At 46.5% G+C, this 21,900-nt stretch overlaps 1 protein-coding gene and 1 long non-coding RNA gene across 2 annotated transcripts in view; one reads left to right on the top strand and one right to left on the bottom strand.

Moving 5' to 3' along the window:
• FHIT (fragile histidine triad diadenosine triphosphatase) overlaps positions 1-21,900 on the bottom strand; it is a 1,079,335-nt gene that overhangs the window by 19,137 nt on the left and 1,038,298 nt on the right. Inside the window, exon 7 of the mRNA XM_008146282.3 lies at positions 3,588-3,694. Coding sequence (XP_008144504.1) covers positions 3,593-3,694 — 102 coding nt within the window. The 3' untranslated portion in view covers positions 3,588-3,592. The remainder of the gene's footprint in view (positions 1-3,587; positions 3,695-21,900) is intronic.
• LOC114233305 (uncharacterized) lies at positions 15,167-20,039 on the top strand. Its single transcript, XR_003619458.2, has 3 exons — positions 15,167-15,253; positions 17,108-17,237; positions 19,784-20,039. It is a non-coding gene; the product is annotated as an uncharacterized LOC114233305 (long non-coding RNA).

Genomic DNA, 21,900 nt, shown 5'->3' on the forward strand with positions numbered 1-21,900 from the left:
TCTTCCCTCACTAGTACACACCTCATTGCTTTAAAATTCAGTAGAAAATGTAACATGGGTGTTTAGGGGCAGCAAAACCTAGTATTAAGTACCTAAAAAAAGAAGGATTATGTCCCAGGAAGGGCACAAGATTAGGTAAAGAATGCAGACCCACTGTCATCTAATGTGATGTAGAACCCAGACTCAAAGAGCAATGGCAGAACCCTCCTCCCGCACTCAGCCCGGTGTGCGGGGAGGCAGCACATAAATTCACATACACAGAAGGCAGATACTGAGTTTCTGGAACCAAGGGATTGCCAACCTCATCAGGGATCTGTCAGGTGGAGAGTGAGACAACTGCAGCAGCTTCATCCAGCAACTCTTAGGTAGCTGGCTTTTTCTCTGCATGGCAAAGACAAGGTCTGTTTTCCTCTATTGTTTAAGAAACTGCAGTTCAAAGTAATTTTCTGCTAGGCTAGGGATACAGAGAAGGCCCAAACCATCCTGCAGGTTATAGCGGAGGATCAGGAGAACTCTTCTGCAGAACTAACCTAATGTAGTTGCCTTCAAGAGGCTGAGGAAACAGTTGATAGTATTGGAATGTTTATCTTTGTGGTCCTACGGCAGGCCTGTCATGCAGAAGATGAAGAGATTAGCCAAAGAACACAGATGCACAACCCACAGACAACTGTATGGTGATGGGAAGGGGTGGGGGTCAATGGGGACATCAGTAATAGTGTCAACTAAAGTTAGAAAAAATAAAGTAGGAGACTGAGAGAAAAGAAGATATAGAGCAGGGTTGCTACTGACTGAATGATTTGCTAAGCATTTCCATACCAAACATTCAGGAGAGAGTAGCTTTTTGCCTATTATAGTCCATTTTCCTATGTAGGGCATCTCTGGGTATAGGTTTGCGCATTCTTCTTTGCCAATGTGTTTGTTCTTAAGGAAGACTAATGGCAAAGAGTGTTAAAGGTCAGGCCCTAAACACCTGGCCTCCCAGGAGAAGGGGTGGTTGCAAACAGATCCAATCAGCCAGGACACTGAGTGTGCCCGTGGGAGGCAATGGGCGTGGTGCAGCCCTTCCTGCCGGTGTCCTCCCACCAGGGACAGGAGGGCCTCTGCTCCCTAGGGAAGCTGACTCTGGCTTTCCCACATGGGCCTCATCTTCCCCGCACACCTGGTGAGAGACATGGGGAGCACTGACCTCGGGGCTGGAGCAGGTCTGGAGTCATACTAGTCTTTAAAGCAGGGGTCCTCAAACTTTTTAAACAGGGGGCCAGTTCACTGTCCCTCAGACCGTCGGAGGGCTGGACTATAGTTTAAAAAAAAACTATGAACAAATTCCTATGCACACAGCATAAAATATCTTATTTTGAAGTAAAAAACAAAACAAAAACAACAACAAAAAAAAACACGGCAAAAACACCCACATGTGGCCTGCGGGCCATAGTTTGAGGACGCCTGCTTTAAAGTATGGGTATGTCCAAATCTTGCATGACAGCCCAATATATTAACAGATTCAGAAGTTCCAGGAACGCTTTAACCCTGTATAAACACTGGGTGTATAGATGCGTTTTCAAAAGAGAGGGGGCAGGTGTCAAAGAGCCAGGTGGATCAATCACTGAGCAGGTTTCCTAAACAAAACGGTTCCTTTCCCCTCTGTCTGTAAAGAGGGGGACCTGTAGTCCCATTATACAACAGGAAATGATGTTTACTAGTTGTGTCTATTGGGAAACCTCATCACCCATCCAACTGCCCAGAAAATGGGAGGGGATTTGTTTGGTCTGTAAACAAAGGCCCTTAAAGAGAAAAGTCCATGCTGGTTAACTTAAAAAAACAGACACACACACACTGAGCAATCGCTTGTATAACAAGGTAACCACCTTTCTGGCGAGACTTCTAAGGCACATGGATTCACCTGGTAGGCAGGAGATGCTAGGCCTCAAGGCAAGACAGAAGCAAAAAGGGACAAAGCACACTGGGAACGTGGGTGAGAAGTCTAAAACCTCTGGAAGTGTCTAGGAGCACACGGCAAGACAAAGCCCTCCAAGGCAGCACGCCTCGGGAAAAGCCTAGAGCTTTCTTGCCATTACACAAGAAACCCAGACAGAAGAAAATCCAGCCTAGGAAGCTGCCTCTGAGGAATGTTACCCAGTTCGGATGGGACATTCCAAAATGACACACTCGCTTTCAGAAGGGGACAGAAGGAGGATGGCAGGCATGCCCCTAGGCCTGTGTTCTCAGGTAAACTAGCTTGATCCTAAAAAGAAAGAGAGAGATGAGAAGGTGAACCGGGTGAAAATGAAATATCAAAGACAGCTTCTGCTAGCACCGCACGCCGTCCCTTCAGGCAGTGGCGTGCCGAGCTGACAAGCCAGTGGCCTGGGAGAATGAAATGAGCTTTCCAGAATGCAAGGGCCTGAGCACACACACACTGCGCCGTAATGAAGGAGAGGCAGCTAATACTGCATCAGTAATCAGAATACTTTCAAAGGAGGTGGTGGTGGGGGGGAGCTATCAAGTGCACATATACTTGAAACTAACTGAAAAGGGCTTACTTTAAAAGTAAAAAGGAAATAAAGGAATGTGTTTTCTAGCCAAAATTCATGATCACTAAGTGGTTGGTGCCATTTTATATAATTCAGTTGCTACTAGTATTTGTTCACTAATTGTTTTTAATTAGTACCTGACGTACTTCAACAGCTTATAATATAAATACGTTTACATAAGACCAGATGAAGACAATCTAAGAAGGAAAAGAAACTATTTAGAGGAGAGACTCCTTATCTAGGGTCCATAATCCCTAAGGAGGTTTATTAACAGGCGTGCCAGAGAGAATACAGAATGTCCAGCTAAATTTGAATGTCAGATTAAACAGCAAATTATTTTTTCATCTAGGTGAATGTATCCCAATATTTCATGACAACCCTATTTATTCGCTAATTTCAGAAGATCCACAAACCCCTTGACATTTTATAAAAATTTGTTGTTTATATGCATTCTTAAAAGGAGGTTGGCTATAGATTTCTACCAGCATCTGAAATCTATGATCTCCTAGTTAGTTAAACACCATTAATGCAAAACATCATTCTCACCTTGGCCTTTCCCTATGGCCTGAGCTTCCTAGCAGCCAAAGCTACACGGAAACACGAAGCGTGATTTACCAACCAGCAGCCGGAGTAGAGGCGTGGCTGACCTGGTCTGGAGACAGCTGGTCCACAGCACCTGGCAGACGCACAGGGGAATTGTGGGCCTTGAGTCTAAGGATGCTGTGACTCCCTTAAAGGATTTTGACCTCTTAGAGACGATCAGGTTGGAATTATAAACTATCTTGGGCTGCTTGGATTGTAGAGGAGCAGGATCAGAAAGGAGGAAACAGGAGAGAGGTGAGGGTGGGCTGACCGGAAGAGAAGACACAGGAGAGGTGACCTTCAGGATGGCTTAGGCCTCAGGAATCAGGGTCTTCCTCACTCTGGCTTTTCTGTCCTTTGCAGCCACCAGCCTAGAATGTTGGTGCAGCTGCTTTTCTACGTCCCCAACCTGGGCAGGGAGCCCCTTTCCTGGGGCCCTTGGAGGTCTCAGTGGGGAGGAGGTGGAGCCTGTACCTGTATCACTGGAAGTAGGCCCTCAGCGCCTCGGCTTCAGCTGCCATTTCCTCCTCCGATCTCCACAGGGCTGGGGAGTCTGCCTCCTCTTTGTCATGTTTCTGGAGCTTTGGAGAAAAACAACACAGAATTAGCTCATTAATGGGTCCTTGCGATCTCCTTGAACAAGCACTGTGGGGTAGTTGAACAGAATTTGCAAATCATAGGCTGGGAGGGGTGGGGGTGTGCCTTTTAATTGCCTTAGTTGCCAAAATTTGAATATGGGGTGGTTTCATATATAAAACCACATTTCCAGCATTTGCAGTAAAATAACCATATTAGGCTACTGTTTGGTGTGTGAGAACATGGGCCTCTTCCCATGCTCCAACTCCCCTCTCACCCTGTGGGAATATGAAGGCCATCAGTAAGTGACTGTGACACCTTGGGAGCCTGGCCAGCTCCTGAGTCAAGAAATGACAGAGAACCAGCTAGCTAGCATTTCGGTCTCACACAGCTTATGTGCAAGCATGTCCCCTCCCCAGCATGCCCTGTTTCTGTACTCTATATCACCTTGTACTGAAAAAGTCTGGGTTGTGGAAAATTTCCCTGGCTGGCCACCCCCGGTGCGCACGTAAATCCTAATCCACCCGTGTCTTTTACAGCCAGCCCTCCGGGTTATTTCTGTGGAATTGGCAAGCATTATGTGAGGTTTTCTCACACCCTGCCTCTTTGCCTAACACAGGATGGCCTGTTCCCTGCTTGGAACTGTCTGCCGGGGCTGAGTGCAGGAGTCACAGATTGAGGGGGCATCCTGCCATTTATAATCCCCACAAGTCGCTAATTTTCTTTTTCAGCCCTCATCCTTCATTCATTTCACTTACCAGGCATTGAGCTTGCTGCCTGCCATTATCATTCCTCTCATCTGGCCTGGACTTACCCACTACTTTCTGTGGCTTAGCCTCTCTTATACGAGCTTTGAGCAGTTTTGTTCAGTGAACCAAAATAGCCCAAGCACATTTACCGTAATAATACAAGGGCCATGCGTACAGAGTAAGAAATAAGAGTATGTCTATTAAAAGAGGCTTCAAGCAGGTAAACAGTAAAAAGTTAAATTAGGGAACATCAAAATATTAACAACTGATCTTAGTTGAATCATTTAAAAGTCCTCTTCAGATGCCCATATTTCTTTAAAAAATATTGTATATATGTCTCAGATTTACATATTGAGTGGATAAAATTTCCATTCTATCAGAGAGAGGGGATGTTCTCGGAACTCTCCATTTGAACAGCTCAATTTTCCCCTTAATCTCCTACTGCAATTCAGTTTTATTAACTAAATTGGTTATTCCTGTGTGAGACTCTATACACCACAAAATGCTGAAGGTATAACTTCTTCACAGACTGCAGTGTAGTATTTTGTGTCAAGCCATTTGAGGAGAGAGAGGCAAATGATTTAACAGCATCAATGATGGTTAGTATTTAGGATGCGAAGGGCAGTTCCTTTGGTGTGTATTATTTCGTGGTGCATTTCATTGAATCCTGACAATGACCCATTCACAAGGCAGGCACTATTGAGCTCCATCTTGCCAAGGAAGAAGCTGAGGTCCCCAGAAGTGCGTTCTCCTGTCAGATCACCTAGCGGGGCAGTGGAAGCACCAGTGTTGTTCCCAACAATTAATTTTGCCTTTTAATCCACGCTTGAGGACCTCCAGTGCCACCAATGTGGACAGTTCTACACACCCTGCTCCACCCACCAGGTGCATTTGCCCAAAAGTCAGCTCCTTCTAAAACAGTGGTTCTCAACCTTTCTAATGTCTCAACCCACAGGTTGAGAACCGCTAGCAGGGTCGTCTAAGACCATCGGAAAACACAGATATTTATATTACGATTCATTAACAGTAGCAAAATTACAGTTATGAAGTAGCAACGAAAATAATTTATGGTTGGGGGTCACCACAACATGAACTGTATTGAAGGGTCGCGGCATTAGAAAGGTTGAGAACCACTGTAAAATAATCTTGCCGACTCAGCAAAAAGTCTATCAACGAAAATAGTGGGATTTGCTGTTTCAGGCCCAAATCACTCTAAATCTGACCCAGAGACCCCCACCCTGGCAGCAGATGGAGAAATTGCCCCATTATCTGAGAGCAAACTTTGCTACTGAAGGCAAAACAGTAAGGGGACAATAGCCTGGCTCTGGAGCTGAGCTATCTTTCCACCCGGGAAGCCTTCGCCTAAATGAGGTTCATTAGCATATAACCAGGCCACAGATATGTTTATGAGGGTCATGGATCTTCCCTTCAGAATCTGGCTGCCAGCACACTGGTTTTACATCTTGCCACATAGATTTAATTCTCCTTCGTGGAAGAAAACCACATTAAGAAGTCATTTCCTCCCTTGCAGAGGCAGATCTGACACAATTGCTACAGGCGAGTCAAACTGCATTGCCATTTTTCTACTCAAGAACTAATTTTCGTCACTAGAAGTCCAATGCGCTATCCATTGCGCCACAGAGCCCGCTTCAAGAACTAATTTTCATTTTGATACCAGCTTTAGATCTGTTATAAATCCATCTCGTAACAATTCAGTCGGATGACAAAGAACAATGCAAAGCTCAGAAAATATGGTCTTCCCACTTCTGGCTCCGCCATCGGAAGACACAGAAATCAAGCATTAAGTGGCCTCATCAGTGCGGATCATACCAGATGAATCCAAATAATTTAGAGCTGGCAAACGTTAATGACTTTCTAATTATTAGGCGACCGTCTGTTATTGACATATGCCTTACAGATGGCAACGTTGTGCCAACGCTTAGAAGTTGTTTACAGAAAATAGGAAATAAATAAAACAAAAACTAGTCATATTTGCAAAGCTCTGTTGTACGTGGTTTTTAAAACTGAGAGGTTTCCCTCCTAAAGGCCGCGAGGCGAGCCTGTGGCTTTCTTTAGATCATCCTCGCTCAGAGGGTTAGCAGAGTTGTAGATTCTTGCTGTTTGGTGTGTTCTTCCAGCGCACCTGCCAATGGCCTGATGGACTTGTCACTGCAGGCCCGCTTGTTTCCTGGTCTCCACAAAAAGATCCAACACAGTCATGGCTTCAGTCACAGTGCCGATGTAAGGACTGGGACTTGGAGAAAGCCTGTGTTTCCGTGGAGTGGGCAGAAGGAGGTGCCACAAGGAGCAAAGAGATTGATTTTGATGATGTGGCTGCAATAAACCCAGAACTCTTAGAGCGTCTTCCCTTACACCCAAAGGATCATCCGCCCCTGCAGGTGAATATAACGAAGCAAACGCGCAGATCAGTCAACTCCACAGTTCCTGCTGCCTGCTGCCGAGGAAGGTCTCCGAAGCCGCTCCATGGTGTCCAGTCTCTCAGAGGTTCACATCCCCACTCAGGAGAGTGAATGGAGGTGGAGCTGCCCCTGCCAGTCCCCACCAGCAGCTACCGGCCCCCTAGGAACTCCTGCCCTGCAGGGGCTGAAATGCCGTTTCCGCTGGTCAGCGAGGAGGTGGGAGAGCAAGTGCAGCCCGTGGGAGGCGGCCAGTGTGCCAAGGCTGTGAACTCAGTGCGGAGGAACGCATGCGTTGTGAAGGCGATGGGGAAAATAAAGAACGAGTGAGAAGAGAAGAAGGCCCAGAACTCTGAAATGAGAATAAAGCGAGCTCAGGAGTATGACAACCAAACGGGGACTTGGCCCAGATGATTCAAGATTTTCGGGCTGCTTTGGGTAGTCATCCGCTTACTATGCCGATCCTACCGAAGAGCACAGCATATGCGTTTGTGTTAGGAAACACCCGTGGAATAAACAAGGATTGGCCAAGAAAGACATGGATGTGATTTCCGTTTCTAGCAAGTGTCTCCCCTTTGTACAGGAGCCCAAGTTAGAAGTGGACTTAACAAAGGTTATGGAGACCCCAACGTTCCGCTTTGACTTTGCATTTGACGAAACGGCTTCAAATGAAGTCGTCTGTAGGTTCATAGCAAGGCCCCTGGTACACACGATTCTCCAGGCGGAGAAGAACCTGTTTTGCATGTGGCCTCCTCTGGGCGGCGGCCTTTCTGGGAAGCCCAGCGGCTCCTTGGGGCTGTCCTGGCTCTGAGGAGAGGAAGGAGCCTTTAGTCTGACTCTGTGGCCTGCCACCCACACCCTGGGTCTGGGCACTAATCTATCTTGTACTTTAAAAAAGTTTCTGGAACCTCCTCCACCCTTGCTGTTTTTTGAGGTCCAAGAGGACCCCTGCTGTTTTGTGTTTATACGTTGTGTCTAACAACAAAGCAAGAGGAAAAAAGAACACCATGCTCAACCCTGGCTGCTCACGGGAATCACGGGAAGAGCTTTAAACACCAATGATGCCGGGCTCCTCCCCAGGGATTCCGATTTAATTGGTCTGGGGGCAGCCTGGGTTTGGGAATTGTTTTCAAATTTCTCAGGCAATGCTAAGATGCACTTAACTGCTGAGAAGCAGTACATTTGGGGAAAAACGTCTTCATGTAGATCAGTGGTTCTCAACCTTCCTAATGCCGCGACCCTTTAACACAGTTCCTCATGTTGTGGTGACCCCCAACCATAAAATTATTTTTGTTGCTACTTCATAACTGTAATTTTGCTACTGTTAATGAATCGTAAATATCTGTGTTTTCCGATGGTTTGAGGCTCTACAGCAGCGGTTCTCAACCACAGGTTGAGAACTGCTAGCAGGGTCTCCTAACTACTGCTGTAGAGCCTAAGACCATCGGAAAACACAGATATTTACGATTCATTAACAGTAGCAAAATTATAGTTATGAAGTAGCAACGAAAATAATTTTATGGTTGGGGGTAACAGATTTGAGGCTGTCCTTTGCAGACTCGCTGCAGCCCGCTTTTCTCCCACATGCGCCCTGTTAGAGGAGAGCCTGGGCCACAGGCCATGCCAGCAGCCCCAGGACACTGATCTCGCTCAGAAGCTTTGGAATGAGGTTTTGGTCTCTGTAGGAAAAGGGACCCTGGGAAAGGTCCTGGAAGAGCCACCAGGTGACTTGGAAATTAACATGCTGCAGCTTGGAGTTCTGCTTGCCTGGCTCACTGGGATACGCCCTGTGATTGATCTTACACACTGGCTTATGGAAAGGCACTATTTGCCTTGGGCAAGCTTTGATGATGGGGCTTCCCTCCTATGAATCTTCTAGATTACCTTTAGCTGTCTGCAGGGACAGGCGGTGACCATGGATTAATACACCAGATATTTGTTCTGTCCCTGCCCTTAAGCGCTGAGCCAGATAGACCCCTTTGCTGTCCTCATGGGGCACCCAGGTAGAGAGGGGAGACACCAAATGGTTAATTATGAGTGAGATGGACATTACCAAATGGAAACAGGCTGGGAGGGGGAGAGTCAACTTAGTTTCACAAAGAAATCGTGTTAGAATAAAGAGTGATGGGGTGAGGGGGTTATCTAAGGAGCATCCAGCATTGGGGATAGTCTCAAACCTGCCCAGCTGTGAATCTTAGAAAAGAGAGGAAAATGTCGTGATGGTCAAATTCAAGGCTACCATTTGGTCCACTCCAGGGCTTATTACTGCATGACATTCAGAGTAAACTGCCCGCACTGTTTAAAAGCCATAGTTTATCGGTTCTAAGATACTGCTTTTCACATTTTAACATCTCTGAAATCAAAGCATGTCCTAAAATTGATGGTGTGTCGTAATTTACTTGGCAGTGTTTTTCTTTCTTAGTAGCACATAGAATAGCAACCCTTCCTCCAGGTGGGGGGGGAGTCAATGCGCTGTGGTACCCGTCTTTCCCCTCTGCGGTTCCGTCACACAGTTCAACTGTGAAAATGCTCAGCGCCATGGCCACGTGACCCAGATTCCCTCCTTTCCCTGTGCAACAACAGCAGCTGAAACTGTCCTCAGATACTCGATTCACGTGCCAACTTTACAAAGTTCGCAAAAACTTGTACCAAAGACTTGATTCACCTTCAACAGAATGAAGTCTGTGATGGCTCCTCAAAGGGAATTCTATTTCTGGACAGCTTTGAGGAGAGATTTTTTTTAAAAGTACCTGCAGTCACCCCACTTTATCTGCCTGAAAGGATTTTTGGGGGAGGGGGTGTTAAGGGGACTTCTGATTGCAGTACTGATGTGTGTTGATTTGGACACTGTTCCTTTCTGTGCATGGAGGGTGTCATTGCGAGGCACATGGGTCATAATGGATTCCCGGGTGTAAGGCTCAGAGTGCCCTGGCTGTTGGCATTGTAATAGCTCGGTCATGGAGTACAGGCGAGGAATGTTTCATGGTGACTTAAATACTTTTCAGAATTTGGGACTGATCTGTAGTAAAATGCCAAATTATCTTCAAAGGTGTGTGTGGGGGTGGGGGGAGGACTATTTAAGCCACTTCTTCAAGAAGCAAGTGGCTGAATATATATTTACATCTTTCATTGTTATTAGTTTTTCAAAACAATACAAGGAGCAGAGAGCTTAAATAAACCATTTCTTATGGGTCTATGGTTCCGTTCAGATAGGTGTTTATACAAAGTATGGCAAGGGAAATAACTTCAATGAATGGGGAGTAAATACTTGAGTTTTAGACCTAATTCTGTTACTACCTTCTGTTTGGTCTGCAAGCACTTACTGAGCACATGATATATTCCAGGCACTGGTCGAGGTCTTATGAAAGCTCTAAAAATAAGCCAAAAATCATTGCCTTCTGGGGTCTCACCACCCAAAAGGGAAGACAGAGTCATACATACATAATTTAATGCAAGTTGGTCTGGTGTAAGTATTAAGCTATAATTTCCTTCATAGTGTTCTCAGAGAGTCATTCTCGCTGGGGGCGGGGTCCGGAGCTGATTTTAAAAAGTCAGGATTCGCACTGTGATTTTAGGGAAGGGTTCTCATGGCCAGTGGGTTCCATCCCTCCTGCTACTCGCATCGCTCTCCCTCATGAATCCTGACAGGGAGTTCCAGCCACGCCTGATCATCCATGAGAGTTGTCAAGAAAACTGAAATTTCTTTGCCTTTTTGAGAAATCTTAACATTCCAGTGTTTCAAGGTGAAACACACACCCCAGGCCCACAAAGGTGTCCTCCAGTCTACAATGAAAGCTGCAAACAGCTCTGAAGCCTAGTGAGAAAGTTGCTCCCTTTTCCATTATCTTTCAGTTCTTCTGATTAATCAAAAAGAAAGTCTCACCCTTGCCAGTTTGGCTCAGTGGATAGAGCATTGGCCTGTGGACTGAAGGGTCCCAGATTTAAATCTAGTCAAGGGCACATGCCCAGGTTGTGGGCTCGATCCCCAGTGGGGGGGTGTGCAGGAGGCAGCCGATCAATGATTCTCTCTCATCATTGATGGTTTTATCTCTCCCTTCCTCCCTGAATCAATCTACACTAATACAAGAGAAATATGCAAATTGACCATATCTCCACAATGCTCACAAGCCAATCGGGCGTATGCAAATTAACCCAACAAAGATGGCGGGTTAATTTGCATACACAGGCACGGAGTGGCCAGGCGAGGTGGGACGCCTGCTATGAGGGGAAGGACAGGGGGCAAAGGGAGCTACAGGAGCGGCATTCTGGCCAGAGCGAAGGCCTGGGTCCTGGGTGCCAGAGGAAAACTGGTGTTGGCAGCCAGGGGAAGGAAGGCCTGTTGCACGAATCTTCGTGCAACGGGCCTCTAGTGTATATATAAAAGAAAGTCTCAGTACTAGCATGTCCTTAACAGGGTGGAGCCACCCAGACTCTAGCTAGAATATAATAAATATGGTCTAGACAGAAATCTTATTTTTAGTGTTATCTCCCATTTATGATATCATCTCAGATTTCCTTGTAAATTTAAGTTAAAAATAAGAGCTGATTAAAAAAGAACATTAGTAAAACAATGTGGGAAATTGGCATTAAACATGGCATTAATGAACACATATTAATACACCAGGTATTTGTTCTGTCCTGCAGTGCTAGGGGAGGCCCCACCCTAAAGCACTGAGCCAGACAGACCCCTTTACTGTCCTCATGGGGCACCCAGGTAGGGAGGGGAAACACCAAATGGTTAATTACGGTTAATTATGAGTGAGATGGGCACTGCTAAACAGAAAGATGCTGGGAGGGGGCTAACCTAGTTTGAAAGCTTTTGAGAGTCAACTTAGGAGGCTCCAGAGGTGGGAAGGGCAGCTGAGCGATGGACTTCTAGCACGTGGGCGTGCTTGTTCCTACTGGGCTGACCTGGAGGAAGCTTCCAATTTTGGGGGGCTGATCTTAGACATCAAAGTAATTTCACATTGTGAGAGCTCTAAAGAAAGAGCATTGTGGTCTGTGGAGGTGGCAGAACTTGGGGTGGGGTGTGGAGGAAGGCCTCACTGAGGATGACTTTAAGCTGAGAGGTAATCAATTAGAAATCCGTTAAGCAATGAGTGAGGAGAAGGGAGCTCGGTGGTTGAGAAACTGGCGAGAAGAGCGAGGGAACAGCATTTGCAGTCTGTGGGGGTGGCTAAATATCTGCATTTTATTTTTGGTGCGAAGAAGATATTAAAGGGGTAGAAGCAGGGAAGTAAAGGACTGGAATAGTTTTCCTAAAAGGTGGCCTGGCTGGAGAAGGAATTAGAGGGAGACAGTAGCAGCCAGACAAGAAGTGACAGGAGCTGGGTGGTAGGGGCGAGGACGGGGCAGGAGGGACGCGGGGGGCTCCGTTGCCCCATAAACCTGTGTGGTGGTGAGTCAGCGGCAACATGAGCAGTTCCTGAGTGGGGCTTGGTCCCTCCCCACAGACAGGATCGCTGATCGCTGCCTTCCTGGCCCTTTGCATAGCACACATCGATCCTGGCTCCCTGCTCAAGGCTGCTCAGAACTAGTGCAAAGTATGTGCCTCCCTTCTGTCGTGTGCTTCTCACAGTCCCAAGTCCCCGAGTAGCCTTCCTGGACCATTTAGATTGCTGTGAGTAATATGCATGATTTTAGAGGTGGTCTCTCTCTCTCACACACACACATGCACGCACAGCATCCTTTGAGCACGAGTTTCCTCCCTAGAACCAAACCCTTTTTCTCGAACTGCCGGTTACTGAGCAGACAGTCACCCACAGTGGGCTTTCCTGGGGCCCTAATCAATCACCTCATGCTCTCACTTGATACCAAAAAAAAAAAAAAAAGGTATTGTGCCACCACTTTGCTTCCTTAGAACCCTGAGGTTATTCAACTATTTTTAAAAAAAATATTTTATTGATTTTTTACAGAGAGGAAGGGAGAGGGATAGAGAGTCAGAAACATCGATGAGAGAGAAACATCGACCAGCTGCCTCCTGCACACCCCCCACTGGGGATGTGCCCGCAACCAAGGTACATGCCCTTGACCAGAATCGAACCTGGGACCTCTCAGTCCGCAGGCCGACGCTCTATCCACTGAGCCAAACCAGTCAGGGCTCAACTATTTCTTTGTGCAAAAAATATGTTAATTGCCTTTCTTCTAACTCTCTGTGCGAGGGATCTTATGAACTGGAACCCTAGGCTGATTGCTAGATGGTGAGACCTTTAAGTGCAATCAAATTCCCTCCGGTTCCCTCTGGTCACTGTGAGGCTCCAAAGCCCGGGTCTTTGCCCTTTGCCGAGAGGAACTCAGGTAATCAACAGGGCATTCATCCTCTGATGAGTTGCCAAAGCTCTGGCTTAAGCCTAACTTGCTTGAGTAAAAGCAAGCGTTTTTTTTTTTTTGTTTTTTTTTAGTGTTGCCAGTGGGGCCCAAATGCTGAAATAAGCTGTTATATTAATTAATGGCAGCCTACTTTCAAGGAGTATAGAGTGTTGATGTTTAAGAATTTGTAACCCCCAAAAGTATTTATTAACGAGAAAATCACAGCCCTGGAAAATAATTATGCCAAACCACTGTACTATAACAGAACCCAATTGCTTATCCAATTATACATTAAAGTATCACATTGTCAAGCCGATTGCCAAAGCAGCAAATGAGACTTTGCCCGCATCACAGTTTGGACCGGATATTCTTCAGTCGACGGTACTGAGAAAGGTCTTCAGAGCATCCTATATAACCTCTAAAACCAGTGCAAACCAAGGTGGGCAACTCATGCCTGCCATCAGAAAACCACTTTAATTGGTTGGGTATTAACATTTGCAGGTTTCCATCGGAAGCTTGCTAGGAGCAGCTCAGAAAAGGGCAACCCTGGCTCCTGGTCCTATGCAGAGTTGATTTCGATTAAAACATCGAATGAGTCCCTTCCTGTCAGGGGAGCCATCAGGGAGGCTACCTGAAATCTGAGGTTCAAGAAAGGCCTGCTGCACTGCCTCCTGGCGGCCACCATTCAGAGCTTTCTTACAAGACATCAGGCGGTTAAGGAGCAGGACTTGGGAGCTAGACTATGGCTGGGGTGCGGGGGGACGTGGGGGATAACACGGGAGTCAGTGCATTTGAGAACTGTCTGCGGAGTGAAGTGCAATCTGGAGTTATTCCTAAGACACCACACGGCTGCCATTTCCTTCAGAGCTTACTCCAGTGAGCCTCCTGTTTGCAAGGGATGAGACTGAGCCTGCCTAATCCCTGGGCTCAGCATTTCAGACGGAAAGCCCTTTACAGCCATAGCTTGACCACTGCTAAAGCAATCAGTTGCATAAACCCAGTTCATTCTCCTCAAATTATAATAAGCCCCGGACAATAGTTAATTGGGCAAAGAGCCTCCTGCCTAGCTCCGATGCTCAGAGTAGAAATCACCAAATCACAGACCTGTCCATCTTCCTAGCCCTGCTGTGCCTGGCCCCTGGGAGAACTCCCAGCAGCACTTGTCAGGTGTGTCACTGGATAGCACTGTCCCTCCCGACTCACTTCTCCCTGTTTTCCAGGTGAAGTTCTGAGTCTCAGGAACTCACATCACAAGGCTAGTTAGGAACAGTATTGGTTGGGATTAGAAATATCGTTTGCTGGACCCACTCTGTAAATTCGTCATTTGGCTGACATTTTAGAAAACGTGGTGGATAAAGCAGCACAGAACAGAAAAGCTAAGTTGCAAACAGAGATCAGCCTCCACCAGGGTCAGGGGCTGGCGGTCACTCCTCTGCGAAGGCAACTCCAGGCCAGGGCAGTTTTCAGGAAGCAGCGCCTTGACCAACACCTGCCCAGGCCCCAGGCTCCAGCCTCCCCAAGCCTTCCCCGTTTTCAATGGGTAGGAAATTGGAGAAGCGTCAGGAACTTTTTAGTTTGATTTCTACCAGTTTGATTTCCTCAGGCCTCCCGTTTCTGAAAACATGCTCACCGAGAAAGGAACGCCTTTCTAAAAGGAAGGTCTGTGACACAGCAAACTTGGGGAAGGAGACATTCATTCAAAAAGCAATTTTCTCGGCCAGTCGCATTGCGTGAGCCTTTCCCCGTGTTCGGGATATCGGTGCTTGAGCAAGTGCTGCCCTTCCTCCGGGGTGATGTCAGCCTGCGGTACTGAGAATGAGGGAAGGGAAGCGGCAAAGCGCCAGCCAACTTCCGGTTTCATTTACATCTAAACATTTGTTTCATATACACTATGGCTTCTTTTTTCCCAGGCACCTCAGAGAACCTTCAGAAGCAGGACCCGGGCACCACAGCAATTCCTCAGGACGGGGAAATGTCTGCACTGCACGGTTAAGCCAACACAGAACATGCCACCAAAAACACGCCTCCATAAACAGCCTCAGACTCCTGCTCAACACCATGTTCCGGGCAGCAAGGCTGAGCCCTGCAGGTGAGCCCACTGGGAGAAGCTGAATTAGGTTGGGGGTGTGTACAGTACAGGTCCCCCAAGCGTCGCAAGCTGGTTTCTCTAGAGAACTCGTTCAGTTCTTCAGCAAATCGTGCCGTGTCTACCAGGTGCTGGCACAGTGTACTGCACCTGCGCCGCGCAGTGGGGAGCAAGCCGGACGCGGCCCGGTGCCCCTCAGGAGGCTTCCCTTCTGGGCAAGAGAGCAGGCAATTCGCAAGTAATCGAATCCATTCCCACCATGAGAGAGAACAATGACGAGAACCAATGAGACAGTGTGTTCAGGGAAGACTGCTCTGAGGAGGTGGCGATTAAGCTGAGAGGGAGCAGAGGAAGAGCGGTGTCTGTGTGGTCATGAGCTGGCTGCTGAGCAGGAGCTGGAGCAGAGAGAGGAAGTGCCCAAAGAGAGGGCAAGAGATGAGGGTGAACCTCCCTCCCTCGGCGCTGGAGGCTGGAAGAGAATAGGGATCAGTGATTCATTTGGTCGCATCACCCTCGTGAAGCACCTACATTTTTTAAGCTCAGAAGAGTCATCAGTGGAGACGCAGTACGTGCAGATGCTTGAGGCGCAGGTAGAGAGGCAGCCAGAGCAGCTGGCCCAGCGAGGCTCTGCGCCTGGGCCCTCCCTCACCTTAACATCAGGCCCTCAGAAAAGCAGGTGAGCGGCAAGCTATTTGCACACGTGGTGGCCACAGTGGAGCAGGCTGACCTCGCACACTTCTTCCCAGTGTTCACCATATGTTCGGCAGAGCTACACGAGCTACCCTAGCACCCTCCGGCCAGGCGCCTGGCACCGGCACCCACGTGTTGGCAGATGAAAAACGACTAATGTGAAATCCGTGTTCCAAGTACTCACCACTCCTCTGATGGTCATGATTCCTTCTTTCTGTAAGACTCCTTCTACCTCGGTTACAAAACCGCACCCTCACAAACCCATTCACTTCGCAGGGAGCTGTTCCCATGCCCTTCAAAGAACTTGGCCCACGCGAGCTGACAAACAAATTAGGAGCCAGCCTTCCCAAACGCCGCTCTCTATTCACTTACAAACCTTCTCTAATGAAGACATAAAGCCTGCGTGTGGCTGAAACGCTAAGCTCACCATGTGTGGCAGCAGATCTTTGTCACACGGGATTTCAAACATCTTTTTATTTTTTAAGCCAGAATATTTAATGGAAAGAAACTGAGGCTTCCTTATTGCCGGCTCGATTTTAAATACCCTAGAAGTGACCATAACCCAGAAATCTGCACCGACAACAGAGATATGAGGCAGCTGCAAACTCACTTCTTCACCACAGGGAAGAGTTCAAGTGCAATGCCAGGCTCATGACTATTTCAAAGCGCCAGAAAGGAGACCCTCCCTCTTTCCGCTTCCTACTGTGCATCTAACCTCCCAATTATTTACTACCAAGAGGCACTGTAGACAGAGCCAAGCCTGGGACTTACATTTTACCTATAAATATACATATATAATAAATAATATGCATAAATATAAATATAAATATATAAAATAGGAATATATGCAAATAGAATTATATATATATATATACACACACACACATATCTCCTAGGCTTGGCTTGTGTGTGTGTGTGTGTGTGTATATATATATATATAGCTTGAATTTTAAATATTAGTTTCTTTGATATTCTCATTAAAGCTGAAAATATTAATGTTGAGAGTTATACCTGTATGAATTAAACATCCACAAAAATCTTTTTGAAGTGTCCTAATCTTTTAATTAATCTCACCTCAGTGCCACCAAAGGGTTTAAAGAAGTTTATTTGGTTGATTTTAAAGGATAAAAGATCAAAATGCTTTAAAATGGTTTCTTATAATTTCAGGTATCGCTTTAAAGGCCCAGAAATCACCAATGCACATTCCTAGAATCAGAGTCTGAGCACCCTGGGACGTCCCTCCTGCCACACTGCCTCCGCTCCGTGTGCACGCATGCCCCGGCTTGAAAGCTCCAGGGTGAGGATCTGATTTGCAAGTACTCGTTAGTCATTAAACACCACTTGAATGGTATGTAACGGCAGGCCATAGATGAAAACAAACATCTCTGGGCAACATGTAGGATCACCACATAGGATGATTGCAATTTCCCTCCCTGCGGAAATCCCGCTTTCCTTGCACAACCTCCATAGGATTACTGCACGGTAGCATTTGCATGTGAAAGCACTGACGTTATTAATTGGATTCCAGATGTCTGAAATTGATTTATCCCTCCACTGAACCCCCCCCCCCCCAGGATCTATTTGGGTATAACACTTCACACAGGATGCTGCTCTTAATTAAAACTGCTCTGCCTTAAGAGCTTTATGTCTGCGAGACAGTCATCCAAACGTTCTTCTCTCCATAAATCTGCTCTGATGTCCTACTTCTGAAGCAGAAGTAATACTTGCTGGATTTTAATAAACACGTCTGCAGTAGTAATATAAATTTCACATGCTTTCTACATTTTATAACCTCTTTCAGTCCTTTTGCGTATTCCTACGCCGATTCCTGCACCGAGACTGTATTTCAGGGCTTCGAAGCCCTAGCTCCATTTCTGCTGCCCACCATTTGGGGACAACAGACAGTCTGCTGATTGATATTTAGGTAGGAAGCAGACAAAGTGTTGGAAAAAGCCATCAATTCCCAAGCTATCTGCTCCTCCAGCTCTTTAATTTTTGATTTTGGCAATAATTGACTCCAATTGGCCTAGTAGCCAATTTATCAGTCCAAGATCTGCGAGTGTTCCTAATTAGTTGTTCAGACTGTGTCCATCAGATGCCAAAATAAAAAATTTTAAAAAACAGACAAACTAATTTTTTGGCATCACAAAGGCAAAACCAACCACTGATTGTCCTTTCACTTTGCAAATGGTTATTTGGGCCTCGGGTGGAGAGAGCGCTTGTCTACTGATAAAGGAGTCAGGTTTAGTCAAGCAGCCGCTAACGCATGAGAAACAAATGCTGCTCTATGAAAACAGACCCTGGTCCCCACCCGCAGGGGAGAGGCTTTCAGTCCAATGACAGGGACCCTTCTGCTTCCGGGAAGTGAAACAAGGAAGAATGGGAGCCCGAGAATAATGACAGCATAATCGTATTATTGTTCTATCACTACTGCTATTCTTAATGGATTCCTATTAGGTGCTCGCTAATTGCCAGGTACCAAGTTCTGGAACAGACATGATCTCCTTTAATCCTCCTGAGAGCGCCGTGGTGCTGCCAGCTCCCTTTCCCGGCGAGGAAGGCAAGGCTTGGAGATGTGATCTTATCTTACAGCTCGAAGAAGGTGGGCCTCCGGAGCCTCGCCCTCAACCTTCCTTCTCTGTCTCATGGACAGTACTGGACATCTGCTGAGCAATAGAGACTAAGATGAAGTATCTAAATCAGAGCACTTTTGCATATGGACTCTCATTGGGTCAACTTTGAGCAGGCAAGAGGCACACTATCGTTGTCCCCATTTTGCAGAGAGGGAAACAAAGGCCCAGGAAGATCAAGTGAATAGTTTGAGCCTTCCAGTCCTGTTTCTCTACTGAAAAGGACCCTCAATTTAAAAAGAGGGGTGGCCTGCATCTACTTTCACAACTGAAGAAGTATATAGAGGGGCCCTCTTGTTTTAAAAGCAGAAGTTAGTTTCTAGGCAATGGCTCAGGGCCATTTCAGCGTAGACCCTAACCTTTGCCTTCTAATGTTCTGTTCCTGAGTGAGCTGGTCCTTGCCACCGCATTTTTGGCGTCTTATTTCCCATTTCACCCTCATCTCTCTACCCTTCGCAGCCTCTGTTCCCACCCTATTTAAGTAGGAGTGTTTCTTTAAGCAACCTGCCTGTCTTACCACCAGCCCTTTGCACATACTACTCTCTCTGCATGGAATACATTTCCTCCCCCTGCCCCCAAGGTTGGACTAGGAGGCTTTTACTTGGCTTCATTTCAGGAAATTTATTCTATTGTGTCTTCTATTATGTCTATCTTTCCACTAAATTATAGGTTCTATGAAGGTAAACCATATCTATTAGCAATATTCAACTTTTCCTTAACCTTTAAAACATCAGTGTCACATGGTTTAATCCAATACCTTAGCAATGACCTTATACAACCAGAACTAGGCACACAGTAGGTGTTCACTAAATACTTCTTGTCCAGATAAACAACCAGATCAGATATTCAGAAGGCCAACACAGTTATGGCCATCCTTAGTCTCAAAGAAGAGTTTGTTCTTGAAACAAATATTATAACACTAATGCAAGAGCAGAGACATATGCTGTAAGAGAGATACAGAACAAAATAGCATTTCATCAACCTGAAATTCAACTATATTTACTTAATAAATTTTTGTAATATAGTAAACTTATAAAGAACCTGAGTAGAAGCCAAACTTTGAGTGGCCCATGTACCCCAACGGTATTTCCCTGTTTCAAGGATAACTGGAGAGAAAACCAAATAGCAAACAAAGGACAAATGAAGGTATGTTTGAGGTCAGCATCCTACCCTTATTTGTGACCCATAACTAATGACAATTTCATTGTTTCAGAGGTTGGAAAATCACCAAGAAAGCTGACCTCTGCTTGTCCCAGAGCTAATCATCCTTCGAAAGAGGAACTTGAGAGAAAATGGAAACAACAGTTTGCGGCACAGGCTGTGGTGGGCAGGGAGCACCCCTGGCCAATCCCCTTCCTGAGCTGGCCCTGCTGTGATGCTACAAACCTCCACTGGGTGCAGTGGGCACCTGCACGCCTCCCCGCAGGAGACTGGGCAGGACACCTGCAGGTCCCACAGATTTCCTTCTCATTGTGGACACTCTTCTGTGTGGCTTCCTAATTGTACATGTGCAGTGTGTGTATCAAATGGAGGTTCCTGTGCCTCTGCTCGCTGTGGATTACATTTTTAATCAGTATATATAATTACTTACCACAAGCTGCCAGGCCAGATTTTCTGAGCATTAGTCTGATTAACTTAAGCTCGATAATTATGTTTCAGATACTACACATGGAATTTGCAGATTATGCTGCCAGCTTACTTGATTCCAATAACATGTTTTCTCTGACAGTGGGTTAGTTTTGGTTTTTTAAATGGCCATCTGATAATTATTTAGGTTTCAAAGTTTCCACTCAAATAAAATCATCCTGCTATTTAAGACGGTTTCTCAAATAATGAACAGCCCGGACTGAAATAGTAGGTTTCCATGTATTTTTACAGGCACAAATCTGTTTTTACTACTATCAGCCCTGCTGTGTGGCAGGCCAGGACACATCACACAGACTTGCGGAGCCGGGGCCTCTGTAAAATGGGGTAGAGGACCTCATGCTGTAGGAGTCTCCTGGGGCTGCCATAACCAAGTGCCGCAGACCTGGTGGCTTCAACATGGAAACTGCTTGTCTCACAGCTCTCCAGGCCAGAATTCTGAGATCAGGAGTGGATGGGACTGAGGGAGCATCCGTTCCGTGCCTCTCCTAGATTTTGGTGGTCAGCTGGCAGTGTCTGGCATTGCTTCACGGCTAGCCCATCACCCATATCTCTGCCTTATCTCCCCATGACATCCTCACATCACTGTCTGTGTCCACATTTCTTTTTGTGCAAGAACACCAGTCTTTCTGGATAAGGGCCCACTCTGATGACCTTATTTTCACTCGATTACCTCTATAAAGGCCCTATTTCCAAACAAGGTTACATTTTGAGGTACTGGGAGTTAGGGATTCAACATATCTTTTTTTTTTTTTTTTGGGTGAGGGAGTGCAGGGACACAACCCATAATGCATACCTACTACATAGGGTTGTTGGGATGAGTGGATGAGATAATCCACACGAGGGCCTCGGCAGTGTCTGGCACACAGCAAGCTCAGCAACTTAGTTATCATTCGTGTGGGAATGTATTATGCCCCAGTTCAATCGGAAGGCAACTCTCTCACCGACGAGTGTTGGAGATTTTCTGTTTCTTTTGTTTCTCCTTTTCTCTCTTTTTTTCATCAAAGGGAAATGCAAATGAAAAGGCAAAACACAGATCAGTGCAAACATAGAAGGTGCTGCCCCTGACCGTCAGCTCTTCTCACTTAACTATTCCCTCACCTGGGCTTATGTAGTAAAACAGATGCATGCGTGGAAAACACATGGAGACCTGCCTCGGCCAGTCTGTGTTAATTATTTGAGAAATTATCTTAAATAGCAGAATGATTTTGTTTGAGGGAAACTTTGAAACCTAAATAATTATCAGGTGGCCATTAAAAAATTCAAAATTAACCCACTGCCAGAGAAAACATGTTATTGGAATCAACTTGCCTCACTTAATCTAAAAGAGTTTCTGACTCTGCCTGGAGCACGTACTCCCACTGTTCTCTAGGCTAGCTCCTTCTTACCCCCTGGCTCTGACCTTGAATGCAGCTCCTTAAAAGAGCCTTCCTGGGCCACCTTATTGCCAGCCGCCCCCCCAGTCTCATCAGAGAATGTTCCCTTCGGGGGTGGCAGCCACCGCCTTGCTGCTCCAAGAGTGGACCACAGAGCACATCATCGGGCTCGTTAGACACGCAGACACTCAGGCTCAGCCCGGCGGGGGGTGGGGTGGGGGGGGGGGTGCGGTGTGAAGCCCTGAAGGCTGCCTCGTCCAGCCCAGCGGCCAGGAGCCCATGTGGCTCTTGGGCACATAACATGGCCAGT

Source organism: Eptesicus fuscus, chromosome 18 (assembly GCF_027574615.1).
Source record: "Eptesicus fuscus isolate TK198812 chromosome 18, DD_ASM_mEF_20220401, whole genome shotgun sequence".
Lineage (NCBI taxonomy): Eukaryota > Metazoa > Chordata > Mammalia > Chiroptera > Vespertilionidae > Eptesicus > Eptesicus fuscus.